We start from the raw sequence: 12,838 nt of genomic DNA, 5'->3' as shown, positions 1-12,838 counted from the left end.
CGAACCTTTCCATTGAATTAGTCCATAAAAGGGTAACATAAGCCAGAATATCACCAGTGGATCGACACTGACGGAATCCATACTGGCGATCGTTGATCAGACGGAAGGTTTCTAGGTAGTTTAAGAGTTGGCGGTTAATTGATTTCTCCATTACTTTAGAAAGAGTAGAAGTAATTGCAATGAGACGATAATTGGATGGGAGAGATTTGTCACCCTTTTTTAGGAACTGGCTGGATATGAGCAAATTTCCAAGCAGAAGGAAAAACACCTTTGGAATAAGAAAGTGAAAAAAGGTGGCAAAGAATAGGAGTAAGTTCAGGAGCACAAGTTTTGAGAACAAGTGGAGAAATACCATCAGGACCTAGAGTTTTCTTAACATCAAGATTCATCAAAATCCTTCTGATATCCTTTTGACGGAAGACCACAGGAGGCATTGAATGGAGCATGTTAGGAATGGTGGGAGGTGTTTTACCAAGATCATTAACACTTGAGCTGGAAGAAAAATGGGATGCTAGCAGGTCAGCTTTATCCTTGGCTGAAGTGACAACAGAACCATCTGGTTTGGACAGAGGTGGGAGCAGAGATGGGCAAAAGTTGCGGCCAATAGCTTTGGCAAGAGACCAGAATGCTCGGCTACCATTAGGGCAAGAAGCAAGTTTTCTACTCTTAGCCTGTTCAAACTCTAGTTTGGACTGATTAATAACTGCTTTACAATTGTTTCGGGCTTTGGTGTAGGCAGAAAATGAAACTGAAGAATAGAAACAAGCCAATTACGATATGCAACATTCTTCTCTTGGACAGCCTTAGCACATTTATCGGAAAACCAAGGTTTAGATAAAGGACGAGATTTTAAAGTGGAGTGTGGGATAAACGATTCCATTCCTGCAAGAATAATTTCACTGACACGATCTGAGCAAACGTTGACATCAGAAGTTTTGAAACAGTAATCCGACCAAGGAAAATAAGAAAAGAAATCTCACAGGTCATTCCATTTTGCATTCTTGTAATGCCAAACAACACGAGGTTGGGAAAAGCCATGAGATAAAGGTTCCATTGGAGAAGAGACAATCACCAAGTTGTAATCTGAAGTGCCTAAAGGACCTCTCACTTCGACTGTGTACTTAGAAGGGTTGTTTGTGAGAAAAAGATCAAGCGTATTGGCTGTATGATTAGGATTGTCCGGTATTCTTGTAGGTAAATGAACAATCTGTGCTAGGTCATTAGTAATTGCAAAAGCCTCAGCAGCTCGACTTGTTGGGTCGGTGTGACTAGAAAACGGAAGCCGGCTGGAGTTGTGAACATTAAAATCACCAAGGAAAATTACATCACTGTTAGGAAATTTGGACTGGAGAAAGTCAAGTTGCAAAGAGAGGAAGTCAAAGAGCTCCAAGTGATTAGTGGAGTTGGGAGAACGGTAGAGATTTTGACACAATGAGGTAGAGAGATTTTAAGCCAGAGAAGATCAAAGAGAGGAGATTCCAAATTGCCAAGTCTCTGACAGGGAATATCAGAACGGACATATGCACAAGTACCACCTTTGAGGTGAAAGGAATCACACAGCGAATAATTTGGACATCTGAGATGAGCAGTAGTTGAATCAACCGATAACTGAGATTCTGTCAGAAAAAGTACATGGGGTTTGGAAGACTGCAAATGGAAATGGACATTGTTCAGATTAGAATTGAGACCACGTATATTTGTGAAATGAATTAGTAAGTCCTTGGGAGGTTTAGATCTTTTCGCAGATAAGCTTGCTCTATTAGTTTGACAATTCATGGTGTATTCAACAGTAAGAAAAATTGGGTGGGATATGCTGTATGAAGTAATGAAATTTTTGGATATGGCGTACATGTGGTAAGAATATACCCAGATCTTTGACATAACGTGGCCTCGACAATGCTCCCCGCATACACACTACTCGGACTCCCTCCAGTCACTATCTGGCAGAGTAGAGGTAGCAAGATTATACACTAGCTGATCCGGAAGCCTCCTAGAGAGTTACCAATAGGTTTGGTCCGGTGTACTAACTAGCGGCCGGCCTGCGAACACTGTTTTAGAGCTGTACCCTCGAAATGTAAGGAATATTGGATCTCGCCACGACATTCATCATAACCTCAAAAGTCATCAATCATACTGCATGATGGAAGAGATAGGGAAGGGTTGGCCGGAACTTAGCTCTAGAGACTAAACATGGGTTCCACCACTTCAAGCATCCAATAAGCAAAGTGGTGGTATTTCACCGGTTGATGAGAGTCATCTACCACCTAGTACTGCCTGGTAACACAGAGGGGCGGCATTCCTCCATGTGGTGTGGGCGCTAATTTCTTCCAATTTTGGTGGTCACCCACCAAAATTGGAAGAAAAGCAAGATTATAACAGGTCATTTCATCCTTGACTGAAGCAGCAGCAGAACCATTTGGTTTTAACAGAGTTGGGAACAGAAATGGGCAAAAGTTGTGGCCTACAGCTAGGCAAGAGACAAGAATGTTCTATTACTATTTGGACAAGAAGCAAGCTTCGAACTGCTAGCCTGTTAGAAATCTACTTTGGAATTTTCAATAACTGCTTTACAATTGTTACAAGCTTTGTTGTTAGCAAAAAAATTAACCTGGAGATTTGGATACAAGCCAATTACGATATACAACATTCTTCTCTTGATACACAACTTGATATAAAACAGCCTTCACGCATTTATTGGAAAACCAAGGTTCAGATAAAGGATGATCAGAGCAAATTCCGACATCAGATTTGAAACGGTAACCCAACAGTAATCTTGCTGATCATTCCATTTTGCATTCTTGTAATGCCAAACAATACTAGGTTGAGAATAGGAACAAGAGAAAGGTTCCATTGGAAAAGAGACCATCACCAACTTGTGATCTCAGGTGCCTAGAGGCCCACTCACCCATCCCATGTAGTTAGAAGGGTTGTTTGTGAGAAAAATATCACATTGACATCAGAAATTTTGAAACAGTAATCTGACCAAGGAAATGAAGAAATGAAATCTGGCATGTCATCCCATTTTGCATTCTTGTAATGCCAAACAACACAAGGTTGGGAATAGCCATGAGATAACGGCTCCATTGGAGAAGAGACAATTACCAAGTTGTATATGAGGTGCCTAAAGGACCACTCACTTCGACCTTGTACTTAGACGGGTTGTTTGTGAGAAAAAGATCAAACGTATTGGCTGTATGGTTTGGATTGTCCAGTATTCTTGTAGGTAAATGAACAATCTGTCATTAATAATCGCAAAAGCCTCAGCATCTCGACCAACTGGGTCTGTGTGACTATAAAATGGAAGCCAGCTGGAGTAGTGAACATTAAAATCACCAAGGAAAATTGCCTCACAGTTAGAAAAGTTGGACTGGAGAAAGTCAAAGTTCCAAATGATTAGTGGTGTAAGGGGAATGATAGAAGCAACATACGAATTTGACAGAATGGGGTAGAGGGATTTTAAGGTAGAGAAGATTGAAAAGAGGCGATTCCAAATTACTAAGTCTCTGATAGAGAAGATCAGAATGGACATATGCATAAGTACTAATCACACAATGAATAACTCAGACAATCGAGATAAGGAATGGCTGAATCAAACTATAACTTGGAATCTGTCGGAAAATGTAGATGGGTTTGACAGGTAGTAAGTGGAAATGGACATCATCGAGATTAGAACTGAGAACATGTATATTTATAAAATAAATGAGGAAGTTTTTGGAAGGTATAAATCTTTTCACTGATAAATTTGTTCTATTAGTTTCACAATTCATGGTGTATTCAGATGTAAGAAAAGTTGGCAAGGATATGCTGTTTGAAGTAATGAAATTTTTGGATATGGCATACATGTAAGAATATGCTGGTCAAGACATCAAAGGCAGATATTGTTAGGATATCATAGATGTGCTATCACACAGACATAAGGAATGCAGAATTGGAATTTAGGGACTACAATGTGTACAGAAAGGATAGACAGGGAGAAGGGGTTATGCAGTTAATTAAGAGAGAGACAAAATCTAAGCCATTGCATCCAACTGACATGGGTGGACAGCACAATGATGAATTAGTTTGGTGTGACATAAGCACTAGGAAAGCAAAAATGTGAGTAGGAGTTTGTTATAGGCCTAATGACTGATGAATATAATGAACAACTGCACAGAGAAATAGAGTGGACTAGTAAATCAGAATGTCTTCTAATGGGGGATTTTAATGTCCCAGATATTGACTGAAACTTGTGAGCTGGACGCTCGACTCTAGCACGACTTTTGTGGATTTATTGATGATTGTATTCTACAGCACCATGTTTGAGAGGCAACCAGAGGGAGTAATACTCTTGATCCGATTATTATCAGCATTGATTATTCATACATTAAGAAGCTACAGATTGGGGAACCGCTTGGTGGCAGTGATCACAGTGTACTGATTTACTTAAAAGATGTAACTACTATCAGGGGTAAAGGAAAGGGTTTTTGCTTTCATAAAAGTGACTACAGTGGTCTCAGGCAGAATTTTTTTAAATTCTATACAGTGGGACCAACTGATGATGTTACCAACAGCAAATTCTAAATGGGAAACATTCAAGGAATTAATGTTGGAAGCTACTAGGATTTTCATACCAACTAAGAAATAGCATTCTATGTTTAGGCCTAAATGGATTTCAGATGAACTAATGAGACTCACAGCAGAGAAGAAAAACGAATGGGATGCATATAAATTATCAAGCGACACAGAAGCCTATGGTAGCTATAAGCTAGTCTGTAATCAAGTCAGAAAGGGAAGGCATATTGCGAGAAATCTTTGGCAAGGATGTAAAGAAAATCGGCAAAGACTTTTTTACTTATGTAAACTCTAGAAGAAAGGGGATGAATCAGATTGGCCCACTTAATATTGATGGTTCGACTGTTGATGATTCTGCTCAGAAGCTGACAAACTGAATGAGTATTTTGCATCTACATTCACACATGAGGAATTCTTTAGGGAAGTGGATGCCAGAAATTTATAAAAATCTAGACACAGCATGATTTTGTTAAGGGGAAATCTTGTCTGACCACTTTGACTGGATACTACACTGGTATGCAAAACTTAAGGATCAGTCAGGTTTTCACCTGGCCTGGATATGGAAAAAGCATACCAAAGGAACCTCATGAGGTACAGAAATGATGAAGGAAACGACGCCAACACAACAATTTATTTTTTTATTTTTTTTTATTTGGTAGTTGTTGGTGCATCGGCTTCTGTGGCCATAATGCACCTCCCAAGGTTTTTGCAGTACTTTGATCCAAGCCCGAGGCAGGATTCGAACCCGAGACCTTTGGGTTGCCAGGCAGGCACTTTACAAACCCGGCTAGCCCGGTCAGCCAACCAACACAACAACAGAAACAAAACGGTACAGAGGGACTTTATTCAAAAATGGCAACATAGCACTGGCTGCCATGATACAGATGTATCACTGCCAAAGATGGAACAAAGGGAAGAGGTGGTCCTCAGTAGGAGATATGGCCACCCTAATGTCAATGCAGGCTTTGTACTGCCTATCGATATTAGAACAATGTTGTTGATAAGTTCTTGAGGTAATGTCGTCCATTCCTCTGTCAGTGCCATCTTCAGTTGGTGAACACTTTCTGGTGGGTGTGGACGTGCCACTAGGCGTCTCCCCGGAGCGTCCCATATGTGTTCCATGGGATTTAGATCGATTGAAAAGACAGGCCAATCCATACGAACAATGTCCTCACTTTCCAAAAGCATATCAACAGCTGCAGTGCGATGGGGTGTGGCGTTATCATCAATAAACATGAACTCGGGGCCAATGGCACCTCGGAATAGACGCACATGGGGAAGGATTACCTCAGTACAGTAGCGTGCACTGGTTACAGTACAACCTTCCAGTATCTGGAGTTGTGTACATCCATCCAAGGTAACGCCTCCCCGACAAGAACACCTAGACCGCCATATCGATCCCTTTCAGTGATATTTGCGGGGTGATACCGTGTGCCAACCTCTCACCAAAAGCATATCAAGATGTCCAGAATCGCTGCTGAGACTGAATCTACTCTCATAAGTAAAGAGTACCTTACCCCATTGTGCTGCTGTCCAGTCCTTCTGTTTGATGCACCACTGTAAACAGTGTCTCTGATGGGCAGGTGTTAAAGGGACACAGCGTACTGGCAGTCGGGCAAACAGTCCACCTTTGTGGAGTTGGCTGGCCACAGTAAACCGTGATATCCTGCTTCTGTGTGGCTGGTTTGCAATGGATCCTGCTGTCTAGTGTCGGTCCCTCTTGGCCTGTAGGAGTATATAGCGGTCATCATTGGGTGTTGTTTTTCATGGACAACCACCACTGGTCCATCGAACAGCAGTACCTGTTGTTCTGAAGGCTGACCACGCACGTGAGATGATACCGAACTCTCCTTGAGAGTTCTCAAGATGAGTTCTCAAGAGACGATGCTATGGGCGATACCACACTCCTTCAACTTCAACCTTCCTCGAGTTTCCCAATTATTTGACCCCGGGTAAAGCATCCAGATGTTGTCTACTGGCCATTTCGTTGCCTGTAGCACTGTATGAAACAAAGCGAATGTCTGTAACAATCGTGCTCACCATTCGGTAATTTGCACATAACTGCTGAACTGCTGCTTTTATCTGTTTATGTGAGCCGTCTCATTACGATTCAAATTTTTGCATGTGCACCAGTTTTCTACTGAATGGCCATAGTTAGGCAAATTCTACTGGCCATTTCGTTGTCTGTAGCACTGTATGAAACAAAGCGAATATCTGTAACAATCATGCTCACCATTCGGTAATTTGCACATAACTGCCGAACTGCTGCTTTTAAATAAATAAATTTTCTGTTTATACTCTGGGACGACCAAACGGTCACAGGAGTTCATAACATAGACAGAATACAAGAAACAGCAACGTATTCAGTAGTCACGGGCTTGAACCCGGTCACTCAAGGCACGTGTACTTATGCGCCTGCGCGCTTGACCACTAGGCTACGGCGGCCCATTTTATCTATTTATGTGAGCCCTCTCGTTACGATTCAAATTTTTGCATGTGCACCAGCTTTCTACTGAATGGCCATAGTTAGGCAAATCGCCACAGGCTGTTTTGTTTGATTTTTGTGGTTGTAACCTTTAGAAATGGTGTTGGTCCTTAAGTTTTGCACCCCAGTGTATGATGTGGTCACAAAAGAACTGGATCCAGAAAATAATTTTGATATTGTATTATACTTGGATTTCAGGAAGCTTATGATACTGTTGCACATGGAAGACTGCTGTACAAATTGGAGCAGTATGATATTAAGGGCAAGTTGCTGCTATGGATAAAGGGATGGTTGAGTGGGAGAAAATACAGAGTGGTAATCAATGGACACAGCTCTTCATGGACTAATGTTATTAGTGGAGTCCTCCAGGTTTTGGTGCTAGGCTCATTGTTGTTTTCTATATAAATCAATGATATTGATGAAGATATATCAAACTTACTGTCCAAGTTTCAAGATGTTACGAAGGTTGGCAGGGTTGTTAATGACAGAAATGACAATACATTACTGCAACAGGTTCTAGAAAAGTGGGCAGATGAGATGAGAGTGGCAACCGAAGTTTAATATTGACAAATGCAAAGGGCTATATATGGATAACAGCAACCCCAGAGTTATGTATCAACTGTGGATACTGCACTCAGAGTAGTGGAGAATGAAAAAAAAAAAAAAAAAAAAAATTAAAATGTGTAGTCAGATATAAAGTTTTCTGAGCAGTGCAGATAGGCAGCCAGAGCAGCTCATGGAGTCTTGTCAATGATATACAGGAATTTTGCTAGCAGAGATAAGGTGGCGATTATCTCTTTGTATAAGGCAATGATCTTTTTTTTTTTTTTTCTCTCTCTCTCTTGGTACTTGTTGGCGCATCAGCTTCTGTGGCCATACTGCACCTCCCAAGGTTTTTTGCAGTACTTTGATCCAAGCCCGAGGCGGGAATCAGCAAGGCAATGGTCAACCCACACCTTCAGTGCTGCATACAGATCTGGAGGCCTCATTTTAGGATGGATGTTGAACTGCTGGAATGAGCACAGAGAGGGCAACGAGATTGGTGAGGTAGGAAAAAAAAAAAGGGTTGGTATTACCAAGAAAGGCATAAGTTCTGCAAATTGCAGTATCTGAAGACTAGATACCTGCGAGGTGATATGATTGAGGTGTATACGGCCTTGAATGATATGAGCAGGCTCAACACCGATGGGATTCTTCCTGCTTGTCAGATTATGCACCTGAGGTGGGCATAAATTCAAATTGAGGAAAGACAGTTGTAGAATAGATGTGCAGAAATTTGCCTTTAGCCAGCGGGTGGTTGATTGCTGGAACAAACTTCCATCTCTTATTGTGCAAGCTGATAGCTTAAATAAATTCAAGGAGGAACTGGACAAACATTTCGAGTAAACGGATGGGTGAAATGGGAAGTTTTACTTTTTTGGCTGATGCTGTATATGCTTGCTTTCTTGCACCATATGCCTGTACTAATAATAATGTTAATATCCCCAGCACATTGACATAATGCCTCGACACACTACTTGTGCTCCCTCCAGTCACTATCTGTCAGAGTTGAGGAAGCGAGATTATACACTAGCTGATCACAAAGCCTCCTAGAGAGTTACCAATAAGTACGGTCTAGTCTGGTGGACTATCTAGTGACCATTCTGTAAACACCATTTTAGAGTTGTACCCATGAAATTCAAGGAAGATTGGATTTCACTATGAGGTCCATTCTCAAAAAGGCATCAATCAATACTGCAAAATGGAAGAAATGGAGGAGTGGAGATTTGCTGGAGCTTTGCTCTGGAGACTAAACATGGGTTCTACCACTTCAAGCTTCCAACAAGCAAAGTGGTAGTGTTGCACCGGTTGATGAGTCATCTTCCACCTAGTATTGACTGGTAGCACATAGGGTTGGCATTCCTCTGTGTGGTGTGGGCACCAATCACAGTGTGGTGTAGGCACCACACTCTGATCCTTGCTTATGTTCACACCTGGCTGGTCTCCTCCAGTATGCTAGGTTCGGTATTTCAGGACTTTACTCAGGGTTACTAAGAATCCCACCATCTTGAATGTGTAAGCTGCGGATCTGGCTGTCACAGACAGACTGGTCTTCACCAAAATTAGGTACACTTGACTTGAGTGTAATCTGAATATCAGTTCCATCAGTGTTTTGACTCTCCGGTAACAACCACAGCTTGGTATACCCGAGATAATGTCTATGACAGTCTCTAGGTGTGTTTGTTATTGGGTTTTTAGGAGCATTAGCAACTAATGCCATATTGCTCCGGGGGATATGCAGTGGTCATTCCCTGACCTTTCCGCATCCTATGTATTTGGTGTCTACGGGCTCGAACCTCGGTCTAATCAAGAAGCATGTGCTACGCACTGCTGCTCCCGCCTACCTGGCTACGGAGGCGCCCAGTCTCAAGGACCAAAGTTCCTAGTATTAGTGTACATACTTGCACATATACAGCACTGTAAATAAACTTGATGAATTTGAAGTACTGATTATGTTATTAAATGTAGACATAGGAAAGACAGTGTCACTCAGACCTAAGTGATGTTGAATTTGAATATGGGGAGTACAATATATACAGGAAGCACAGACAGGACAGAAGGGGTTGGAAGGTTTATGCTCTCAGTGAAGAAGCATATTAAATCTAAGGTCATCAGGTCAACATAAGTAACCAGTGCAATGTTGAGTCACTTTCGTGTGATATAAGCACCGGGAACACAAAACTGGGAGGAGTGTGTTATAGGCCTAATGACTTTGATGAGTATAACAAAGAGGTATATAGAGAAATAGACTGGGCCAGTAAATCAGGAAATTTTAACTTTCCAGTTAAGTGGAATTTGTGGGTTGATCACTCACACACTAGCCAGACTTTTGCAGATTTCTTGAATGACTGTTTCCTTGGCAGCAAATCAACAGGGCACAAAGTAAAGCAGTGGCAGTAGTGTGGCCTGGGGGAGAACCAAAGTGGGCAATTCTCTTACGAATCATGGCCTCACAAAATGTGCAACGTTGCACATTTTGTTAGGATGTTCTGAGAGTACACACATGACAGGGCATAAATATAAGTTGAGGAAGGATGGTTGATTGTTGGAACAGGCGTCCATCTGTTGTTGTGGAAGTCGATGATTTGAATAAATTCAAGGAAGGTAAGGATGGGGGAAGAGTGTAGTGGTTTTTTTTTTTTTTTTTTTTGTTAGTGCTATATAAGTTTGCTTTCTTGCATCATTTATCATTATTACCACCAACTAAACTTCCTTTACTACAGTGCTATTTTATTTCTACTTGCAGTTGCTTAGTCACGATATTCACTTTTACTTAATATTTTCATTTATGTAAATAGTCATATAAAGATATAAAGTCAATTATGTTAATTCAAAAGTTACTAAAAATAACAAGCTCAATATAAAGTAAAATTACTAACCTTTTACCTTTTTCTGTACACAGTGGGGGCTGTAATCTAGGACTATCTTTCTCATTTCCATCTTTCTCGCTATCTGCACAAGTAAAGAGATTATTCAATGAACTGTTGTCAGCACAACCATTTGCCTTTGTGTCATCGGATGCTACTTCTGAACGCACAAAAAACGTATTAAACCAGAACTGAAACATTTTTTCCTAATAAAGACAAATTAATTTCAATAATTGTGATGTTAAAATTGAAGTGAAGATTCTTTTTAAAGCATATATATACATAAATTTAACTTTTAGGAATAATACTTGTTATATATAGTTCACATTGAATGATCATAAATTATGATCACCTGCCTATTACTGTGTTGAGCAACTGTTTGCATAGGTAATAGTTACTATTTGCCTAGGCACTGACTCCACTTGATGTCTGAAAATGTCCATAGGGATCAGCAGCCATGCTGCCTGCATTAGACGGCGCCTCCGTAGCCAGGTAGGAAGGAGCAGCAGTGCGTAGCACACGCTTCTTGATTAGACCGGGGTTCGAGCCCGTCACCACCAAATACGGAGGATGCGGAAAGGTCAGGAATGACCACCGCATATCCCGGAGCAATATGGCCTTAGTTGCTAATGCTCCTAAAAAAACCAAATAACAACAATAAATAATAGCCTGCATTAGAAAAGATGATTGTTGCATGTACATACTCCTCATTTCCTGTTACAAAATATCCTGCAGGTGTTCATTTGGATTGAGGTCAGGCTAATTTGGGGGTTAAGCAAGATGGGTGATATTTTAGCATTAGCATTATTAGAGGCATACGATGCAAGAAAGCAAGTTTATGCAGGATCAGCCAAAAAAAAAAAAAAAACCCCATCTCACCCCTCCATCTGTTCCAAATGCCTGTCCAGCTCAGCCTTAAATTTATTTAGGCTATCAACTTTCACAACAAAAGGTGGAAGTCTGTTCCACCAATCAACTACCAGGTGGCTAAAGGTAAATTTAAGCACATCTGTTCTACAACTGTCTTTCCTCAATAGGCGCCTCCGTAGCCAGGTAGGAGGGAGCAGCAGTGCATAGCACACGCTTTTGATTAGACCGGGTTTCGAGCCCATCACCACCAAATACGGAGGATGCGGAAAGGTCACGGAATGATCACCGCATCTCCCTGGAGCAATATGGCCTTAGTTGCTAATGCTCCTAAAAACCAAATAACAACAACTTTCCTCAATTTGAATCTATGCCCCCTCAAGTTCTTAATCTGAACAAGAGGAAGAATCCCATCAGCATTCAGACTGCTCATCCCATTCAAGGCCTTATACATCACAATCAGATCACCTCGCAGGTGCCTACTCTCTCCAGGCACTGCAATTTGCAGAACTTAAGCCTTTCTTGGTAAGAGCACCCCCTTTGTTCCTCTTCTTTGTACTCGTTCTAGCAACTCTAGATTCTTTCTAAAATGAGGACTCCAGACTTGTACACAGTACTCTAGGTGTGGCCTGACCATTGCCTTGTATAACGGGATAATCACCTCCGTGTCCCTGCTAGCAAAATTCCTATATATCATTGACAAGATTTAACACTTAAATAGAAAGGGTGCAAGAATTTTTGCTGATGCTGTCGAGGCAGTGTTAGGTGGGTCGGAAAACTGCTAGTTGGGGGGATACAAGGACTAATAGATTAACAGTAGCCACTGGCAGAGGTGGAAGTGATTCTTGCACTGCTTCTATTGAAATGAGCAGAAGCCTGAAAAACAAGACGCAGGATATTACAGAGACTGCTGGAAGTCATTGCGGTACAAGTAAACACATGGGTTGTGTTAGGGTAGCTAAGAATAGAAACAGGTGCATGTATACCTCCGTGTACACCAATGCTAGGAGTTTGGTAAATAAATTTGATGAATTTGAGGTATTGCTCAAAACATCAAAGGCAGATATTGTTGGGATATCAGAGACGTGGTGTCACACAGATATAAGGAATGCGGAACTGGAATTTGGGGAATACAATGTGTATAGAAAGGATAGACAGGACAGGAGGGGAGGAGGGGTTATGCTATTAGTTAAGAAACACCTAAAGTCCAAGGAAGTGAAGCCAGTCGACATTGATGGACAGGGCAGTGTCAAGTCAGTTTGGTGTGACATAAGCATAGGGAAATCAAAATTGAGAGTAGGAGTGTGCTATAGGCCTAATGACTCTGATGAGTATAATAAGATATTGTACAGGGAAATAGAGTGGGCCAGTAAATCAGAGAGTCTTATAATGGGAGATTTTAATTTCCCAGATATTGACTGGAATTTGTGGATTGGTCACTCGCACACTAGCAAGGCTTTTGTGGATTTATTGGATGATTGTTTTCTACATCAGCATGTTCGTGAGGCAATAAGAGGGAGCAATACTC

At 41.3% G+C, this 12,838-nt stretch overlaps 1 protein-coding gene across 2 annotated transcripts in view; it reads right to left on the bottom strand.

The window, feature by feature from the left end:
• Positions 1 to 12,838, bottom strand: part of LOC150081736 (phosphatidylinositol 3,4,5-trisphosphate 3-phosphatase and dual-specificity protein phosphatase PTEN-like) — a 523,999-nt gene that overhangs the window by 163,274 nt on the left and 347,887 nt on the right. For both annotated transcript variants that reach the window (XM_090378836.1, XM_090378837.1), the window contains one exon: positions 10,456 to 10,649. In XM_090378836.1, the coding sequence (XP_090234962.1) occupies positions 10,456 to 10,649 (194 nt within the window). The remainder of the gene's footprint in view (positions 1 to 10,455; positions 10,650 to 12,838) is intronic.

This window comes from Mastigoproctus giganteus, chromosome 8 (assembly GCF_048544385.1).
Source record: "Mastigoproctus giganteus isolate SK-2022 chromosome 8, ASM4854438v1, whole genome shotgun sequence".
Lineage (NCBI taxonomy): Eukaryota > Metazoa > Arthropoda > Arachnida > Uropygi > Thelyphonidae > Mastigoproctus > Mastigoproctus giganteus.
This window is presented reverse-complemented; position numbering and strand designations above follow the sequence as displayed.